The sequence below is a fragment of the Carlito syrichta genome, unplaced genomic scaffold (assembly GCF_000164805.1).
Source record: "Carlito syrichta isolate Samal-C Ts95f unplaced genomic scaffold, Tarsius_syrichta-2.0.1 Scaffold302410, whole genome shotgun sequence".
In the NCBI taxonomy this organism is placed as follows: Eukaryota; Metazoa; Chordata; class Mammalia; order Primates; family Tarsiidae; genus Carlito; species Carlito syrichta.
In genome coordinates this window covers 719305-741247 of record NW_007246506.1, presented here as the reverse complement: position 1 = coordinate 741247, position 21943 = coordinate 719305, and the positions used below count along the sequence as shown (strand labels likewise).

General features: G+C 37.8%; 1 protein-coding gene across 1 annotated transcript in view; it reads left to right on the top strand.

Moving 5' to 3' along the window:
- MAN2A1 (mannosidase alpha class 2A member 1) overlaps positions 1-21943 on the top strand; it is a 175292-nt gene that overhangs the window by 10378 nt on the left and 142971 nt on the right. Inside the window, exons 2-3 of the mRNA XM_008056604.2 lie at positions 13067-13321; positions 16190-16334. Coding sequence (XP_008054795.1) covers positions 13067-13321; positions 16190-16334 — 400 coding nt within the window. The remainder of the gene's footprint in view (positions 1-13066; positions 13322-16189; positions 16335-21943) is intronic.

The window sequence follows — 21943 nt, the reverse complement described above, 5'->3', positions numbered from 1 at the left end:
TTTGAAGAGTTTGAATGGTGCCTGGCACGTAGTAAGTGCTCAATAAATGCTAGTTATTACCAATGGACAGAGATTTCTAGAGTACTTGTTATATTCTAGGCACTGTTCTAGGTTCTAGGGATGTAGGAGCTAAGAATAAATAAGAGTCCATGATCTTGTTTTATATTCTTTATATAAAGGCAAAGGACTTAGAGGGAAACCAGAAACAGAATTAAGTTCTGGTGACGGCCTAGCTTAAGTTGACCAAAGGAGCCGGAAAAGCAGCTTCGTTTTTCCTATAGGATGGTACTTTGAAGGAAGGAAAGAACATTGCTGGTGTAGATGAATACAATGTTTCCACAGGCTTGGAGTCATGAAGGGTACTGGCTTGATTTAGAATCTGTCTTTGGTGTTTGTAAAGAGTAGTTGGAAAAACACCATAGGTAGTTTGGGATCAGACTGTGACTCACCCTGAAAATCAATCTGAAGAATAATGAGTTAGAGATAGTGAACCACTCCAAGTTATTGAGTATACAAGAAGGCTGCTTGAGAAAAGCAGTTAGAGAATTAATTTTGTAGAAAATTTTAGACCTAGAAGAGAGTTAAGAGAATATTCAATCGAGATTATTCTGGTAGCAGTGTGTAGGAAGACTCAGAAGCGGGAAGGCAGCTGAGAATCTGTTTGAGGTAATACAGACATAAGGCAGTAAATCCCTGTACCAGTATTGAATTGGCTAGAGTCAGGAGGAAGAAAAATGTGGAGACATTTTGTAAAGAGAAGAACGGGGGCTTTCTAGCAGGTGTGACAAAGGATAATGATGGGTGGCTTGAGTCTAAAATTTTTCTCCCACTTTTTTCCTTTGGGGTGTTGGAGACTGGTTGTACTATTTTGCAGAAAGGGATAATTTGAAAGACAGGCTGATTTGGGAAGCCAAGTTTAGTTTCAGTTATGATGAGGTGGACGATATTGGAAATAGCCAAGTGGTCTCAGAATGCCAGAGTGAGAGATCAGGGAAGGGAGATGCAGATTTGGTAGTCATCAGCATAGCTGAGAATGAATGAGCTCACTCGGGGGCTGTGCTTAGTGAGAGGAGAGCAGAGCCAAGTACATTTCTTATAGCCAAAAGCTGCACTTCTTGTATTAAGATTATTGTGTAGCAGATGTTAATGAAATAAACCAGCTTGTATTCAAATTGTCAGGAACCAACGCATGGATCAGCTTACCTAAGAAAAGATAAGATTATCAGAAGGAAGGATTTCAAAGAAGCATTTCAGTAGTAGACTTAAAAAGACCCTTCTCATCTGTGGCATAGGTCAAGGGGCTAAATCATTTTTTCTAGGTTGTAACACAGAAAATAAGTTAGTGTTTGTGTGTGTGTGTGTGTGTGTGTGTGTGTGTGTGTGTGTGTGAGAGAGAGACTTGGAGGGGCGATGGAGAAACAAGTGTTGGAAAGAGAAGGAGAGAGAGATTTATTAAGGATCAAAAGGCAGCACCCCAAATATATAGGGGGCTTTATAGCTAAAGGTGATTTATAGCTAAAGGTTGTCTTGAAGGTCAGACAGATTTCTGAGAATATCCTCCAAACTGCCTCTTGTTTATAGTGAAGAAGAGCCCCTCCTTGTTGATTGGTGACTGACCCCACAAACTGAAGAAGTAAAAACTGTCTGCCTCAGGGCTGCTTCTTGAAAATTTGTAGGACCAAATGGCAACACTTGAGATACAGGGTATTTCTTGTGACTTTCAGGGGAAAGGTCCAACCCCCTTTTTGTTTATTTTATTTTAATTTTTTACTTTAAAGATGCGGGGTACAATTCAGGGAGCTCTTGTTGTTTTTAGTTTTAAAAAAATTTGAGAAGAACTCAATAAATGTGTATCCTTAACTCATCTTTGATAGCTAATGGTATGATATTTAGAAGTTTGCTATTACTGCATTGTTGTAGATTATGTTGTGCCATACTATTGCATTTGTTGCTTCTGCGGTATTTACTGTGGCCCACCTTCATCTTGTAGACCAGTTGGTTCAGATGCATTTTTTTTTTTTTTTTTTTTGAGTTGGAGTCTTGCTCTGTTGCCCAGACTGGAGTGCAGTGGCCGCTTCCGGCCACCGCAGCCTCGACCTGCTGAGCTCCGACGATCCTTCCGCCTCAGCCTTCCAAGTAGCTGGAACTACAGGCATGCGCTACCATGCCCGGCTAATTTTGGTTTATTGTAGAGATGAGGTCTCGCCAAGTTGCCCAGGCGGGTCTCGAACCCGCAGGCTCAGGCAATCCACTCACCTCAGCCTCCCAAAGGCACGGGATTACAGGCTGAGCCACCGAGCCCAGCAGATGAATTTTTATAAAGAGAGGCAGTAGGAAAGATTTTGTAATACTTTAGAATCTGTGGTGCTTGTAAAAAGTAATTAGGAAATTTAGAATTTATAATCATTTAGGTGGGGCGTCCTAAATGCCTTCTCCTGTCAATAAGAAATAGAAGAGACTTATTCAGGAAATGATTAGTGTAGATAAGGTTGAAAGGGGGCTGATTATCTACTTAATACAATCCTGCCTTCAGAAGCTTTTCAAAACAATTTCTGTATGAAAAACTATCTCAGATATGTCAATTGTATTTTTTTTAAAAAATAGGCTAACTGTTTAGGTTGATTGGCTTTTTCTATTACTGACAATTACTCTCTTTTTGCTTTAAAATTGTTCTTCAGAATTACTTGTGTAAAATTATAATATGTTGACAGCGCTTTTGTCAGCATATCCAAAGATACGATATATGCCATTAATCCATGGGGAATGAGTCTAGGTAGAATAAATGGATGGTGTCTAATAACCCTTTGTACAAAGGCATATGTCAAAAAATATAAGATGAATGACCTACATAGACTGGCAATCATTGCCTAGATGACATCTGGCAAGTTGACCTTGGTTACCTAGAAATTGTTGCAGCCTGAAGGTGCATCACATGAACTTTCATGCAAATTCTTGTGTGGGATACACTGTTGACAGATTATATCACAGTACTAAGCGTAAGAATATAAATATATTAAAAATAAGTTTTAGAAGAAAAATCAGTGTGGTTTAAAAAAATTTCTGCAAAAAAATAGTCGTGTTTCATAGAATAGGTTGGGAGGTGCTGCATTAAAGAAAGTTCTGTAAGTCAACAGTTAATTTGCTTAGCACCACTTAATTGTGGTTATTAAATGGATTTGTAAGTAATAAAACTGCATTTTATTAAAATTTTATAATTCAAACATTTTGCCCTACTTATAAGCCTTGTTGCAATCATTTTTAAAAGGTTATCTGTTTTGCACGATCTCACTTTCTATAATAGTTTGGTGTCTAAAATGTTGCCTCCACAGGAGGTAGATTCTATGCAGCCATATTGGGATGCTGCAGGTGGGGCCATACGGTTCTAATCTACACATACATCTGTAAGCTCATAGGGTGGAACTGGTGCTGTCTCCTGAAACCTGTAGAAAGCGCCAGCAACTGGAGGTCTGACCTCATTTATGGAGGTGGGTGGTGAGAGGATGGGGGGCAATTATTCCAGGCCAGGCATGGGATGCTCTATAGTGATTCTGGCAACTGCTGAGTGATTGCCTTGCTGTAGTCACGAGTCCCTTGAGTGCCCTGCCGGGGCAAGAAATGGTGCACTTGGAGTTCCAGCTCTTCCCCTCACAGTCATTTGGCACTCTTGTTGTATACCTGTTTCTGAACAGCCTGTTACTTTGTCAGGTGTGAGGTTTAAGAATAATGATTCACCAAGGCAAACACTGTGTTGTGCCAATGATTTTGTAAGGTGTTCTGTAACTTAGTATTCTTGATGCTCGTGTGGCGAGGGCATTATTTCTTTGAATAGACAAGCAGCTGCAAAAAGACAGTATCTTGGAAGAAATTTAGGCATGTTATGCTGTGGTTCTGGAAAATGCCATTAGAAGGCCATTTGTAACTGGCTTGTGGATGGAGAAGTGGAGACACATACAGAACTGTGGCCACAGCCCAGGTCACATTCTTTTTGGCCTTGTCTCTGCACATCTTAAAGGGTGGAGAGGGAACTTGAGGGATTGGTTGTCATTTTATCAAACGCTTCCCGTTAAGTGCCTGAGATCTGACTAAATAGCAGGATTTTTCTGTAGAGGTTGAATAGTGGCTGACTGACCAGGGACTGCTGCAATAACGATGACACCCCTGCTGGAAATACAGACTCTCTTTTACCAAACTGCAGTGCCTATATTTAGTTTTAATGCGGCGGTTCTTAACTGGGGATGTGTGAGAATTGCCTGGTGAGCCATTTAAAAATATAAAAGGTGGATCTGTGCTCTCTCTCCAGGTAATCCCATTTGTTCCCACTGCTTGAAATTCGTATTTATCCTGACCACTCAATCTGTTATATTCAGCTCTGACTTCTCTCCTGCATTCCAGGTTGGCAAGTTCTTACATGTCCACTGACACCATCATTCAAATATCCGATAGTTTCAGAATATAGTATTTGCCCCTCCATCTGCTCCTCTCTCAGCATTCCCTGTTTCTTTAAAATGCCACCCATCATCTTCTCAGTTGCTCCAGCAAAAACTCACAGGCCATTTTTCTTCCTTTCCTGCCCTCCCATTCCTAGTCCATCTGTCCTGTCAAATGCTTTCATATTCTTTCACTTCCACTGCCTGGTCCAAGCCTCTAAGGCTTTTCCCTGGCACACTGCAGGCTCTTAATCCACTTGCCCCATCATAGTTCCAGAATGGCCTTACAACACTTTTTATTCATTGACTCTAAAACTCTGTCCAAGGTGAAGATGTTGATATCTTTTTCCCTGAAAATTATTTTTAACCATAAAGGCTGACTCTGCCTTTTTCTAGCTCATATTTTATGCCCCTGGGACACAACTTATGAGGTTACATGGTCTCACGCTCCATTGCTCCTTAGCTTGGGCTCACAGCTCCATAAGGCTCATAGCTCTCCAGCTCTTATGACGATTTACACAGACTTTCTCTTAAAAGGACTAAAGTAGATGGGGACACTTTCTAAACTTTATATAGGGCCAACTCTTCACCAGGTGTGTTAGTTTCCTATTGCTGCTGTGACAAATCACCATAAACTTAGTGGCTTAAAACAAGAAAAATGTGTTATCTTGCAGTTCTGTTGGTCAGGAGTCTGAAACAGGTCCCACTGGACTAAAATCAAGATGTCTGCAGAACTGCATTCCTTCTGGAGGCTCTAGGAGAGAATCTGTTCCTTGCCTTTTCCAACTTCTGGAGGCTGAGTGCATTCCTTGGCTGAAGGCCTCCTTCCAGCAATAGCATCACTCTCTTCTGTGTCCTCACATCTCCTCTGGCCTGACTCTCTAGTCCAGGGGTTCTCAAACTGCGGCCCGCGGGCCACATGCGGCCCGCCGAGGACATTTATCCGGCCCACCGAGTGTTTTTGCCGCTGCCTGTCCTGCCTAGCAGCGACTGACTGGTTGGGGCCTGCAGTGCGCATGTGTGGAATGTGCATCGCACTCTGCCACTCCCCTCCTCTCTGTCTCTCGACTCCTCCTCTCAGTCTCGGGTGTGATGGACGAGTCGCGAGCTTGCCTGTGCAGAGCCTGCTGCTGCCTGAGGACCGAGGTAAGAACAAGTTAGGATTTTTTTTTTTTGAAGTTGGGAGGTCTATTTTTTTTTTTAATTTTGCAGTTAGTAGGGCCTTTTTGTTTTTTTTGCAGTTAAGGAGGGCCTTTTTTTCCTGAAGTTAGGAGGTCTATTTTTTTTTTTGCAGATAAGGAGCGCCTTATTTTTGAAGTTAGGAGATCCATTTTTTTTTTTTTAAGTTTGGAGAGTCTTTTTTTTTCTGAAGTTGGTTAGGTGGTTGGGGGTGGTTTCTAGGGGGGGTTGTGTCACAGTGATAACAAAAATAGTCAGTGCTCAGTGCTAATGCACATGATTTTTTAAACTATAGTCCACCCCTCCAACGGTCTGAGGGACAGTGAACTGGCCCCCTGTTTTAAAAGTTTGAGGACCCCTGCTCTAGTCTTTCTCTCTTATGATTGCATTAGGCCTACTCAGATATTCTAAGTTAATCTCCCTATTCCCAACTCCTTAATCACCTCCGTGAAGTTCTTTTTGCCATGTAAGCAAACAGATTTCAGGGATTAGGGCAGTGCTAAACATTATTCTGCTTACTTATCAGACACTATTTAAATTGATTTGCTAATTCATAACAACCCTGTGAATTAGCTGTTATTAATTATTCCCATTTTACAGATGAGGAAACTTAGGCACAAATTTTTAGACAGCCATACTTTTATTATGTAGCAGGAACTGTAATAATGCCTTCTTCAGTGCTTTCTTGTTGTCAGGTCCCATGGTAAATTTTTTCACAGTCACTCCAAGCAGTGAGTGTTAGTACCTGCATTTTGCTCATAAGGAAACTGAGGCTCAGAAGTGTTAATTTGCTCCCCCAAGATCACACAATTAGTAAGTGCCAGAGCTAGTATTGGAAACCAGATAGTCTGAACTAGAGCCTTAAGCTAATGTTTACCTTTACTTTTTAATGACTACCTGAAAGAAGTCATTAAAAGTAAAAGTGATTGTTTGCTGTTACTTGATGGGCACATTCAGTGACAGGATCAGAGTTCAGAAAGATCTTAATGCGATCATGTGATATGCTGAATCTAATGGAATTAGTTTTGAAGGAAAAAGACACGAATGAAAAGTGGTATACCTCAGAAGTTTTGGACACGTACTTGCACATTGGGTTAAAGTTTGGTTTCTTTTTGAATGCTATCACTGGTGGGTATAATGAAGTTTTCATAACTAGAAACTTGATTGGTTGAGTACAGAACTTGTATCATGACCATGGTAGGAAATAGTCCAGAAGCGTCTTGGGCTTCTTTTTCCAAACTCCTTTTGCTTCCCTCATCAAGTGAGGAGCCATGGTTACTGATGGTAGTGAAAGTTGAAAACTTAATGGTTGGATTGTACAGAATACATATTCTTTGCCCTAGCAAGAGAGCCACATACTCTACTCTATTCACAAGGTATTGGTTGTTACCCTATGGCCAAACATGGACCCCATTCTATATCATTTCCCAAATAGTCCATGAAAACCACCCTATTAATTAGGACTTTGTCTCCCATTCTTTTCTTCCCTTTTTTAGCTACAATGAAGAGTTTTAAAAAAAATTTTTTCTTAAAAACCTGCTAATTTTTGGTTTTTTATTTGTATTATTTTTGGTGTAGGTTTATATGCCAAAAAGTAGCACTTGATACTTGTTTTGGAAAAAAGTGTTACACATCGTTTTTCTTTTTTTCTCTCAATAAATATTTGAGAACCTACTGTGTGCCAGGCATTGTGCTACATAGGCTGGCACTAGGTTATACTGATGAGTAAAATAGTGCTTGTTCTCAGTATAGAGATCCATTTAGTAAGAAAAGGGGGAAGCAATGCATGAATAAAATAGTTAATTGTAATAATGCTGTAGAGGAAACAAAAAGTAAGTTGTGATAGAGAATAACTTGACGTTTATTTTAGACTGAATGGGCAAGGCTATGTAGAGGTGACATTTGGGGTGAGTTGAAGTACTATATAAACAGAGGACAAGTACAGAGGTCTTGAGATGGTGTGGGGAGAAGCTGGCTTGGAACTGAGATAAGATCAGGGTGAAGCTAAGTTGGGAGAGAGAAAGAGATGTAGGTCCTTATTGACTGTGGTGTAAGGTGTTCCTAACTAGGGGGACATTAGAGCCCCTTACTGGCAGGCGACCTGAGGACTGTAGGTAGCTTTTTGAGGAGGGTATATTTTGGATTCAAGTTTGAAACGCAAGTTGGGATATAGAGTTGGGCATCTGAATATAAGGGTTTGTTTTTTGGAGAAGAGGTTTAAGCAAGAGATATAAATATGCGAGACATCAGTACATATATGCAATTTAAATCATGGAGTGGATGAGATCATCTAAGACAGTATAGAAGGGTAAGAGGTCCAGGAGCTAACCCTGAGGATCTCTAACATTTAGAGGTTGGCAGAGACAGCCAGCAAAGGAAACTGATACACAGTTGGCAGGAGGTAAACCAAAGGAATATTGTATAGGAAATGAGTAAAGAAAATGTTTCTGGAGGAAGGAGTGCTCTCAGGGTGCCAAATGCTCCCTGAGATGATGGGTAAGGCAAGGGCAGAGCGCTTTTCATTGGGCTTGAAATGTGTGACTTTGGGGACTTCACAAGGGTAGTTTTGATGGAGTGGTGGGCAGATCTGATTGGAATGGGCAGATGAATGAATGGGAGTTTGTAAGGAAGAGCGGATAATGAGTAGAGACTCTTGATAATCCCTGTATGTCCATGAAGGGAGTGGGGCCCTGGAAGGGAGTGTAGGGTGTTTTAGTCAGAGTTCTCCAGAGAAACAGAACTGATAGGACACACACACACACACACACATACATACACACACACACACACACACACACACACATACACACATGCGCGCGCGCGAAGGAATTTACAGATTTACTAGGGGAATTGGCTTATTTGATTATGGAACCTGAGAAGGCCCATGATAGGTCATCTGCAAACTCTTCAGCCAGAGAAACTGGTAGCATGGCTCAGTCCAAGTCTGAAGGCCTCAGAACCAAGGAAGTTGATGGTGTAACTCTCAGTCTAAGACAAAGAGCCCGAGAACCTAGGGACCACTGGTGTGAGTCCTGGAGTCTAAAGGCTGGAGAACATGGAATTTTGGCATCCAAGGGCAGGAGAAGAAGAGTGGTCGGTCAGGCTCTGGGATAGAGAGGATGAGAATTTGCCCTTCTTCCAAACCTTTTTGTTCTATTTGGACCCTCAGTTGATTGTATGGTGCCTGGCCACATTGAGGGCAGTCTTTCCCACTCGGTCCACTGAGTCACATGCCAGTCTCCTCTGGCAATATCCTCACAGACACACCTGGGGCAGATCAACATTCTAATCAAATGCCAAATCACCTGGGTTTCCCCAGCCTAGTAGATAAGGGCTGGGCCGGTGACTACTGAAGCATTGAGAATAATCAGTGCTTTACCAGCTATCTGGTTCCCTTAATCTAATCAAGTCGTCACCCCAAATCAACCATCACATGGGGTTAAGGGAAGCACAGGAGTTTGACTTGTTAAGATTTAGATAGGATATAATATTAAGATGAACCATATGAAATCGGGGATACTTGACTATCTCAGTGAAATATAAAAGACCTATAAGAATGACAATTTCATATAGTTTGATCTAATAGAACATGTTATACCATGGAGACTGGGTTGCCTTTGGAAGGGGAGTTTGATGGAGCAATAATGAGAGAGCTTAACCAAAAAAGTAAAGAACAAAGCCTTTGAACAGTTGACAGAGATGGTTGATTTGGGGGTGACAACTTGATTAGATTAAGGGAACCAGATAGCTGGTAAAGCATTGATTATTCTCAATGCTTCATAGGCAGCAGCCCAGCCCTTATCTCCCCAGCCTTTTGAGGCGGGGAGATGGAAGGCCTTTTCCAATTGTAACAGGAAGGAAGTAGATGTGCATTCAACCATGCTTAAGTGATCATGGTGAGTCCAATTCTCAGCAGCTAGTGTCCTACTGTAGGCAAATAATTATGTAATAAGTTTACAGATTTAGCTGTAAATACACATTGATTGATTTTGTTCATAGGACTTGAGTGGATGCTGATCCTCTTCTACCTTGTAGTAGATTCTAAATTTGTTCTCTCAAAAGTCTGATAGCCGTGATTTTTTTTTCTGTTTTTTTTCTTTCACTAAAAGTAGAGTAAATCAGATATCGTGATCTCTGTCCCCCCCTCCTCAACAGTGCAACACTATGGCCTCCCTGTAGAACTGATTAGCAAATCAAAGAATAAAGTGGTTTTCTCACAAGCGATTTTCTTGCCCTACAGAAAATTGTCTTTTTCAATATTACTATCAGTATTCTTTGACTCGTCAGCATAATTGAAGCATTATCTGTGATTTCTGTTTCTTTAATGCAGGCTACAAGTGCATCCTTTTAAAGTCATACCACTCTTCTCTGGCATGTGTATAGAATTTGCTTATGAGGTGTGTATATTTCAAGAAGTTCAGCTGTTTGGGGGGAGTCTTTATTTCACTGCATAATACAATGTAAATGAATGACATTTTTTAGATGATTACATGGACATATCCCTAGTCCACAGTTTTCTCCATGTACTTATTAATTAGTACAATATTCCAGGTAGATCATTAATTGTATCTTTAAAGGTACAATGAAATTGAAAGTCATCTTTAATGCGTATAGGATCCTTTTTCATGCAGTGTCTCCTGTAATGCTTATTTTAAATAATACTCTTATCCATGGATTTTGGAACCAAGGCCATAGTAAAAATATTCTTGAGAGGAGTCTTTCTCTTACTCTGTTGTACAGCTTTGCTGTGTACATGGCTTTAAAATGGTATATTCCTCAAAGTACAGATCTTATTCATGGATTTTGGGACCAAGTAAAAATATTCCCAGAAGCAGTTTATTCTTACTCAGTTGTTCTTGTTGACTGTAGACAGTTTTGCTGCATACATGACTTTAAAATGATCTTTTCCTGAAAGTACAGAAGGATCTGGAGAAATGTGGGCACCCGTATTAAGCTTGTACTTTTGTAGTACCATAAGTATAAGATAAAACATGTCATCTTTAAAAGTTCTGAGGTGATGACATTTTACACTAAGTTAAGGTTTTATTTTATGGAGGTGTGTAAATGAATCAACATCATCTAATTCTGCTTGGAACAAGAAGAACTTGATATACTGTTACCTTCTATGATAGAAATTGCATCACTGAAGAAGTATATTTCTATCAGTATTGGAAGTACCATTGGAATCTATCAGAAGTGATTTGAAAAAGCCACAGTCTGTTGTTGTGATAATAAGCAAAGAAAAGTGATTCCCTTATTTCAGACAGCTTTTATATCTATTTAGGTGCATATATACAGATTAATCAGCTTTGTACCTGACTCTCAAACATTTTTAGTTTCTTTGGGTTGAGCTTCAGGTGATATCAGGCAATCTTTGGTTTTTCCATGGAGAGCCACTCATAACCAACAGCGATGTGTGCTTGCCAAGAAGGGTGTATAGGATGATACTGCTCAACAGCTTTGCTAATGTTTAATCTATATGGCTCAACTAGCATTTCTGTGTGAGTCCTCAACTAGTGTTGTAGTGATCTCCTAAATTTCCTTTGCTTTGCCCTTTTTGTTTGTAATCTGATGTGTATTTTGTCTCTTGCTGTGAAGTGGGGCTTGTCTTGCAGGGTGAGATCTGTGTTAAATCTGTGTAATAAAACCTCAGTTTTCTGTCTCTGTATATGCTAATAACAGTCTTCAGAGTTCTGCCATGTGGTGACATACCACCCCACCTCATCCTAGAGGTGACAATTGCCTGGAAGGACTATAGTGTTGATGTGTAGGGGGCTGTTTCTGTCACATGTATCTAAGTACAGACACCTTTGAGATGCTCTAAGCAGAGAGCATTTTTCAGACCTGTGGAGGTACATGACTGTCTTGTTCTTCTTGCCTATCCAGCATCAGGGTTTTGGATATTTAGCCTTGGTGTTGTGTGTGCCCCCCACCACTCCAAGATAATTTGCTGCTAATTTTGGCTATTTTTTTTTCTTATTCCAAAATTTATTGCATTCTTTCTTCAGATTTCCATCAATTCTGGCATAGTTTGCTCAATGATTGGTGTACTCCTGGTAGATTTTAATCTCTTGACTTCTCCGCTTCTCGTTAAACTGACCAATAACCTGTGACCAATAACCCTTACAACTCTTATGCCCCCTCATTATAAAATCAACAAATATTCATAACAGGCTATAAAAGACTATAAATATCCATACTTGTTTTTAACCTTCTTGTCATATGACCATCCGTATATTTTTCCCAAAAAAGTGTATCATGTCATACATACAATTTTAATCTGTCTTTTCTCTATTTTATCTCCTAGAAATACCTTTCCTTACATTTCTATTTTTTAAAAAATTATATTTCTAAATTTTCAGTAGCTGAAGATCATTTCATGATATAAATCGATCATTTGACCAGTCTCCTACTTTTGGACAGCCAGTTATTTCCACTCTCTTTTCTCTTTTCCTTCCTTCCTTTCTGTTATTTCTAGTTAATGAGATTCAGAGTTGTTTACCATGCATTTATAGTTATTTTTTTAAAAAGCCTAATGTGAACTTTTTGGGGCATAGGGATAGGCTGTTGCTAGTTATAAAGTCACCTTTATGTCAAAAACAGGGACTCACATCTCATGCATATCTGTCTTCCCAACATATAGCTTTATGCCTGACACAGTGAGCATTCACTAAAGAATTATTGATGACTTACAGAAGTATGAGTGCCGTTGGACAAATATTTGAGTACCTATTATGTATTTGGAACCTAGGTTATATAGGTAAACAAAATAAAGATTGTCCGTGCCCTCACAATCTGAGGTATTATTCTGTATAACAAGGTTTATGTTATAGAGATGGCAAGTCTCTTAATATGAGGATCAATGAAAAAAATAGCACAGACACACATCATAGTAAAAGACAGAGTAATTTACATTGTGGTTACTTAGGGGATGTTCATGCTTGTGATTAATTAAGAACTGATTAATTTTTCCATAGTTGATATTTCATTTTTGGAGTTATCCACAGTGTTAATGGATTGAGATGGAATGGTCTTTTTCAGTTTCAGATTTTTTGATCCTTGTGAGTAACTTCAATCAATTAAAGTTAAATTTAAAATTTCATTACTTGGATATAATTTACTGTTGTTATGCTTGTGATTCCAGGGACTCAAAGATATTCTGGGATTGAATATGGATATGGGGGGAATGGGATTGTATTCCAAAATATTTTTGGTCTTTTTGTTGCACATGTTAAAATATAATTAAACAAGGATTGCAGCCGTGGAAATTTTCTGCTGTAAATTGGTGTTTCAACTCTGCCAGCTGTTCATGCTTTCTGCGATCCCACTTATAAAAGTAGAAAGTAAAGGGTGAGTGGTTGCCCTCAGAGGCAGCCACATAATTTAAAAAAAAAAATGTGTATGCCTCAGCATAGCTATATTAGTGTTTCATATAACTGCCTTTTTCTTTTTTATTGTAGGGCCAGCTCTCAATGTTGCAAGAAAAAATAGACCATTTGGAGCGTTTGCTAGCTGAGAATAATGAGATCATCTCAAATATTAGGGACTCGGTCATCAATTTGAGTGAGTCTGTGGAGGATGGTCCGAAAAGTTCACAAGGCAATTTCAGCCAAGGTGCTGGCTCACATATTCTGCCGTCACAATTATCCCTCTCAGTTGACCCCGCAGACTGTCTATTTGCTTCACAAAGTGGAAGTCAGCATTCAGATGTGCAGGTAATGTATATATTCATTAATAATCACCAGGCTTTTTCTTTTTTTTAAATATTTGTTCTGATGTCTATTCTAACTTGGTTAGTTCCTTAAACTCTCTGGATTCCAGTTTCTCTTTTTGTAAAGTCCTTGTCTTACTTACATGAAGATAATGTTCTTTTTAGTGATAAAATTCCATAATTCTGTGTTTCTCTCTATTTTTCTTTCTATTTTGTACCTATGCAAATATGGCCTTTTTATATGTTTCTCAGATCTTTTTTTCTTTAATGGTTGAATACCTTTAGAGGTTTACATTTTGCCAAAGAGATTTTCTTACCTTCTTTTGGAGAATATGAGAAAGCCCTTCTCTTATTGTATGTTATACACTATAGACTTTATACAATATAGGGTTAGACTTTTTTTTGCTGAATATTCTTTTGCAAGGGGGAAGGGAAATATTCTAGAACTGTACTTTTCCAGTAGGGGAACCAGTGTCCACGTGTGGCTGCTAAACACTTGAAGTATGACTAATTTGACTTGAGATGTGCCACACAAGGTGTTTCAGACTTAATATACAAAATATCTTAATACACTTTTACATTGATTACATGCTGAGGTAGTATTTTGGATATATTGGGTTAATGAACTAACATTAAGATTAATTTCACCTGCTTCATTTTACTAGAAAATTAAAAATTATGTATTTGTCTTGTGTTATATTTCTCCTGAACCAGCACTGTTCTAGGGGGTAATGGAGTTGAAAACCAGGGTCAGAAAGAACTTCTGCCTTTCTTAAACTCAGGGTGTTTCACTCATATTGACTCTGCACATTAGGGGAGGGAGGGCTGTGATGAACCTTGTGCCTTAGATCAGAAACTGGATCTTGGTGGGAGGATCCTAAGGGGTTAACATTCTAAAGTTGGACAAAATTAGTTGGCTTCTGGCCTTACTTTAGAGTAGGCCTTTTCCACTAACCCCTGAGGGCAGGGAATATGATATGATCTTGGGGCCATGGTTCACAGGCCAAGCTGGGAGCTGGGGACAGTGGAGCTGGCCAGGTTTTGTACCTGCAACCTTATCAGCTAGTGTGTGGTCAGATTCTGATAGGATCAGAAGACTGTCCCAGGTTTATAGGGATAACTGTTTCTGGGAGGCTTGGCTTTATCTATGTTTTTATTAAGTTATTCCTAAGTACCTGGCCTTGTCATCCATGCTAAGGAAACAGCAAAAAATATCTTTAAAATTTTTTGTTTTGTGATCTAAATCTGGGCTGTAGAGAGGAATGGCAGAGCAAGGCAGGAGGGTACTGGGGGAGCTGCAGGGCCGAAGGAGGAAGCAGAAGGAGTAGCAGAGACTGTTAACACATCCTCCTGCTTAGCTGGTTCATGAGGATTTGTGGACTGATTGTATTTTATTTATTAAAGCCATAAATTCCATAGGGAGAGATATGTTATTGCCTTAAAATGCTTTTTGTATTGACTTTTGTATAATTTGTTTGGTATTTAAACATTTTTTTGTAACTCATGTTAGGATGTAATTTCTCAGCCTAATTAATTTTAGCATAATTTAAATTTTACAGAAGTTTGGTTGTCTTCTTTGCCACATTTAGTTTAATAGAGTCTATGAAGAATAAAAGTAAAATTTCAGGTATTTTTTGGTAATTTTTTTCCCTTTGTATCCAAATAGATTATTAGCTAGAAGGAATACTGCATTGAACAGCTAGAAAACATTTGGATACGTAAAAGCTGAATCTCAATATTAGAAATTTCCTTCCTTTTTAGATGATTATGCCTAGTTGACCCTGTTGTAGTTTTATTTTTAGAATAAAATTGGTAAATGTAACATATGAGGGGCGACCCCCTCAAAAACGGAATTTTTTTAAATAAAAAATTATGTATTTGTCCTTAAATGTTTAAACTTCAGCCACCTTCAAAGTACTCTCCGTTTGATGCAATATACCTATTGAGACGCTTTTTTCACTGCTCAAAACAGTTTTTGAACTCATCCGTTTTGACGTTTTTTTCCCACCTCTTCCACACTGGCAAAACAAGCCCTCCTTTTGAGGACTTCTTTCATCTCAGGAAACAAAAAGTTGCTTGGGGTGAGACTGGGAGAATAGGGAGAGTTGGGCATGGGGGTCATGCCCGTTTTTTTATAAAAAACTGCTGAACATTCAGCATGGTGTGGATAGATATGTCATCATGGTGGAAGAACCGTCACCTGTTTGTCACAATTTGGGACATTTCTTCTGCAGATTGTCTCTCACAACAATGCTAGCTAGTACACTAATGTCGATGGGTTCCTAGAACACTTACCTAGTAGGGGAAACCTGTGCTAGAAGCCACCCACTCTCCAAGAAGATATTTCCGGTTTTTTGGGGGTCTCCTCTTGAGTGATGTGTGGAAGAATTAGCTACAGATGCATGTTCATTCAGGTAGAGATTTTTAAAATAGAGATTGATCATAAAGTACAAGCAACCCAAATAAAGTAAAAAAGCATTTTCAGTACTGTATTAAAAATGCAGAAGTAGTTGGACAAAATCAAATTTCATCAGAAATTTTTTTATTGGTGCTTTTTCTATAAATCTTGATTGAACTGATTCGCAAATATAGGAAGGTGGCATTGGTCGAATGACCTTTTTTTTCCTAATTAGAAGCATATGAGAGAGGGGATTATTTATCAGGGTAGTTATGTAGTACAAGTAGCATTTTAAGCCTTTGAGTGGTGATTAAATGCTTCTGCCTTAAACTCTTCAATTAATGTCTGCAGAAATAGTTTTATTTTATAAAACTTTTATGTAGAGTATAGCGATGAGTAATTTTGAGAAAATGTTTACCATTAAATTTAAGTTAACAATAGTTAAACTTTAATTTTTTTCTTTTATATTTTTAGATGTTGGATGTTTACAGTCTAATTTCTTTTGACAATCCAGATGGTGGAGTTTGGAAGCAAGGATTTGACATTAAGTATGAAACTAATGAATGGGACACTGAACCCCTTCGAGTCTTTGTGGTGCCTCATTCCCATAACGACCCAGGTAAAATTTGCACTTCAGAAAACCAGAGGTTATTAAACTCCTTTAGATCCAGATACTTTTTAGTAAAAATCCAATAGAGTCCACTTCTCAAAATTTTGAGACATTATTCTCTGACTTTTAACAGTAACATATTCTTTTTGTGTGTCATTATATACTAGTGTTCTATTTTTGTCAATTTGTGTGCCATTCAAGGATAGCACTTGTGCTATATAAAAATAGTAATAGACACAATGAAGGACTTAGCTTTAGGGGCAAAAAGTGTACACTTTTAAGGTACTGATTGTTTATTTTAGTTCATTTTTGTAAATATTACATGAGAAACTTATTTTGTCTTCATAAACTCTACTTTTAAAAAAGCAGAATGCTTATGGGGAAATTTGAATCTTCAAAATAGAAAAGCAGTATAAAGTGGCTTAAGAGTCTTGGCATTCATTGATGTCGGGCAGACAAGGGAAAAAATCTCAGCCCTCCCTCAGTGTTTGACGACTTCAGGCAAGTTACTGAATCCCTCTGAGACTAAGTTTTTTCCCTGATGAATCTGGATAATATATTGTATCCATTTTATAGGGTGAAATGTAAAGGAATCATGCATGGTACAAAGTAGCTGCTATAATTATTGTTGTTATTATTTCATATGATGGCTTTTATTTATTGAAGCCTCAGGTTTTTTTTTTTTCCTTCAAGGTAAGGGGACATTTCTACAATTATGAGACATTTGATGTGCATATTTGTTAGTGTGAATACACAGTCATAGAGTGAATGCCAGCTCTACTAGAATATCTTCTGCTTATATTGTTTCCCACTAATTTATTGGCAGATATTCCTTCTTTCTATTTCTAAAACAATAGAACATAATTCAGGCCTGGACACGACACATGATTTAGCCAGGTTTTTTTGTTGTTTTTTTGTTGTGTTTATTGCTTTTGGGTATGAGAGGTAGTAGTCTGGGAGATAGAACTTGGGTATTGAGATGTTTAGATTTCTAGAATACTTCAATATTTACTATATACAGAGATATAAAATATGTAGAATTAATGTTATTCTGTACACTTGTGATGAACAATTGCCACACATCACTTTCTGACTTGGTTTCCCTATCTTTGCACTTCAAAAAACTAGAGCTATTAAGCTCCTTTCGATCCAGGGTCTTTTAGTGAGCATCTGATAGAGCCCACTTCTCAAAATTTTGGGATATTTTTCTCTGACTTTTAACAGTAATATATTCCTTTTATGTGTCATTATATTTTAGTGTTTTACGTTTTGTCAATTTGTGTGCCATTCAAGGATAGTACTTGTGTTGTATAAAATAGTAATAGACAATGGACTTAGCTCTGGGGGCAATAATCATCTTCATCTTTTCCTACAAATACCTGTTAGTCTAAGTTTTTGTTGTATATTTTTTATTGTTCTCCTCCTTAATCTTAGCCTGTATCTATTAAATCCTAACTCAGGAATGACTGGGCAGCATGGGAAGACTTCAGGGATTTGGAGCCAGGTAGAATGAGGCACATGTCTTGGCTCTGTTGTGTGCTGTGTGTTCTTGGGCACATTGACTTATGTTGTTACAAAACGGAGATCAGAGGTGAAGTAGCATCTTAAGTAGGGGTTAGTGATAAAGTAACTATAAAAGATGATGGAACTTGCATCTTATCCAAATTTTAGTCACTTGAGTACCAGATTAATTGGTACATTTGCGTTTAGGGAATGCATATGAAAAACACCTATCTTTGATTACTGACCTCACACTCAGTGAGGTGTTCACACTTCACATGTGGGATCTAAGACTGCCTGTGGGACTGCAGATATTTTTCCCTATAAGTCTCTTTTTTTGAGTTGGAGTCTCACTCTGTCACCCAGACTGGAGTGCAGTGGCCACTCCCGGCCACCGCAGCCTCGACCTGCTGGGCTCCGGCGATCCTTCCGCCTCAGCCTTCCACGTAGCTGGAACTACAGGCGCGTGCTACCACGCCTGGCTAATTTTTTGATTTATTGTAGAGATGAGGTCTTGCCTGCCCAGGCAGGTCTCGAACCCGCGGGCTCAGGCAATCCACTCACCTCAGCCTCCCAAAGGCACGGGATTACAGGCTGAGCCACTGCGCCTGTCTTCCCTATAAGTCTTACTAACACTCTGGAGTACTCAATTATTGAGTGAAATGGTGGCAGATCCTTCTTGTAGTACTTAAATTATTATCGCCTCTCTTTCTGCCAATCGTGTATAGTTTAGTTATTCTTACTTAATTGGGTGTGTGATATGATTCCATTGTAAAATCTTCCTTGTAGTTTTATAAACTATGTTTCGAAGTGTGTCTTGCAAGTCTTCCTCATATGAATCCCACTTCTCTCTTCTTGGTTTTAAGGGTTTTTATTGTCCTATCCCCTTTTTAAAATTGCTCCCAATCTAATTTCTTGTTATTTTGTAATATGGGCACTTAATTGTAATAAATCTATGGTTTACCAGGCAGGACGCTAACTGTTTTATAAGCATTTAATGCTTATAGTAACCCTTGAAGGTTAATGCCACTCTTTATGATGAAGGTGTTACCAAGGTTACACATTAGTAGCGAGGGGCATCAGAATACTTTCCCAGTAGTTATCTGACTCTCCCACTAGAGTAAATTCGAGTTGACTGAGAACATTGACTGAGAACTTGATGTATAGTAATTACTAAATATGTAAGACCTTCTCTGACCCGTCTCCAAACCCCTCCACAACATGCTCACACGGTACTCACTCCCAACGCTTTCACGTGTGCACAGATGGAAGTATTCACTGTACTTTTACCTGATTTTCTCACTAGAATGTCAACTTGGGGCTAGAACTATTTTATTAAGTGTCATGTTGGGAATGCCTACAACTGCAACTGGCACATAGTACTCAGTCATTACAGTTCATTTAAATAAGTTAATGAACTAATGAATCTGACATTTGATGTATACACTGGCCTATGCTTTTCTTTAACATTCCTCCTTCCTGGTGGAGGCTTATTTCTATTCCTTAACAAAAAAACCAAAGAACCTTATTTAAAATACACTTTGTCATTTTATATATTAATAACAGACAATAATAAGCTCTTTGAGGACAGGGATTGCCCCTGCTTTCTAGATTTTTTTTTTTTACTTTGCATTAAGGTTGTTGTTGTAGTTAGTATATTGTTCTGTGAGTAGACACTCCCTAATAACTGTGCCTGACTGCAATCAATGAACTGGTCTGCGGGTATCCTAGCAACCATAGTAGAATCTTTTTGTCTTTGTAAAAGATGTTAATGACCCTCATCTTCAAGCTCTTCTTTACTTGAGGAAAAAATAATGGCCAGAAACAGACCTTTGAAAACGAAAGCAATTTTTGCTATCAAGCAAAATGCTAAAGAGAAGAATCTGCTGAATTTTCTTAGTGCTTTTCACTGTTTCTTTTTTTGTTATTGTTTAAAGTTTTAAAACAGAGTTTATTAGCGAGAGGAAGAGAAGGAAAAAACAAGATTCATGGCAGAAAGATCTGCCATGGACAAGTTTCTCAAAAAGAAAAACTGCCTTTTCACTATTTCTTAACAAAAATAGAATATTGATAAACTAAATTTTTCTTTGAAAAAACGAATCATTCAGATCATGAAAAACTACTCTTTCAACAGAGGAAAAGACAAAAATGTATGCTCATACCTTCCAAGTCAAAATGTGACTTTGTAATGGGAAATCTTTGTATAATACTTCTAAATGAATGTGCAATTAGGCAATTTACTTTCTAAATGAAATTTATAGAGATTTGTTTGCATTTTCTCCAGCAGCAATTTAAAACAATCTTTAGCTCAGTAGTTTCCTCATCAGATTTTTGTCTATTGGGGAATTAAATATTTAAAAAATATTTTAAAAAGATTTATGTATTTAGTCCCATAACTTCAAGAATTTATGTTGCTGTGTTTTTCTATATACAGATATTTTTCATTTTCGATTGAGTTGTTAATATTCCTTAAGAAAAGGTAAATTTCAAAATGTTCATGTCTTAATAAAATTTCTAATTATGTCTTCTTTCATTCTATAAGGACATGTAACAATTGTCATAAAATATTTAAATGGTTTACATGGTTTAAACAGAATTGGAAAGGAATTGTCAAGTAAATGCTGATAACTTTGTACTGTTATGCTTTTGAAAAGTTTTGAATCATAGACCATGAAATTAAATGTTAGTTGATTGATATATGTTCATGTTGTATTTAATAAGCTGATTAAAACATAATTACAGCACCTTTGTATCTACAATCTTAATTCTTCGCTTCCCACTAGTTAAACTGCTTAAATATTTAGTTAAATTTCCTTCAAAGAAATCACAGTGTGTAGAGAGAAGATAAGGTATACTAAATGGAAGGTTGGACAGCATATTGTTAGTTAAGCAATTTGTGAAATGAACATTAGAAAATAATCCCCCATGTGGTTTGACTCTAAAATAGTAAGAAGACCTAGGCCCAAGAGTTATACCAGGAAATAATTTTCTTTTGTGCATTTTCAGTTATTTTGCAGAATTTTTTTAATTGACTCAGTGAGTGACTAGGATTTTTTAGCTTTTCTTTTTTTCTAAAACTAAGAAAATAGATCTCTGCATTTAGTATTGTGTAATAGTTATATATTCTTACTCCAAAAAAGTTTATAAAAAAGAATAAAAACGTGAGGAAATCACGTGTAATGTTATTTTCAAACATTTTTGTACAAATATTGTCACGTACTGTCAGAATTGAAAACAGTTCTGGTCAGCTCTAGTTTTTAGCTAATGTCTATGTAGATAAAAGGCAGCTGAAATTTAGAAGTCTGATTACTAAAGGAACCTACTGGTTAAAATGAGATGGTCAGCAGGGGGAAAGTAGACAAAGTTTGGGCAGTACTTTATTTTAGCGACTGCAGGATAAAGTGGATTATTTGATTTTGACTACCATGATGGGAATTTTTAGTTTCTGGAGCTAAAAGAGCAAGAGAAAGAACTGAGAGGTGGCATTCATCGCCTGTCCTGTACCAGGCAAGTGCCAGGTCTGTGTACTTTTGCTTTTTACTTTGTGTAATCCTTTCTGTAACCCTGAAAAGTGGCAGATTAAGCCCCATTTAACAGATGGGGTCAATGAGCCTAAAATAGGGCATAGTAATTTGTTGAAAATCAGTCAATTATAAATTCTCAGAGACTGGGGAACTGAAGCGCAGGGTTGCTTGACTCTAACATCCATGGTTTTTCCATTTACCATACTGCTTCTTAAGATACTTAATTTAGTTTAAATAATTCTATTGCTTCTTGTTTTGTGGGCATTTGCCAATTTAGCAAGTTTATTTGCAGTTTGGGTTGTTAATGGGATTGTCAGATTTAGCAAATAAAAATACAGAATGCTCAATTGAATTTTTAAACTTGTGTTTATACTATATATAAGTCCCAAATATCACATGGGACATGCATATACTAACCATTTATTTGTTGTTTATCTGAAATTCAAATTTAACTTTGCATCTGTGTTTTATCTGGCAATCTTAACTGTTAAGAAAATTATAGAATTTGAGAGCTGAATATTTATATGACTCTCTAGTACTTTAAGAGATCTCTAGAATTTGTGTATTGAGGTTCCTTTTTAGAGGAAGAAAATA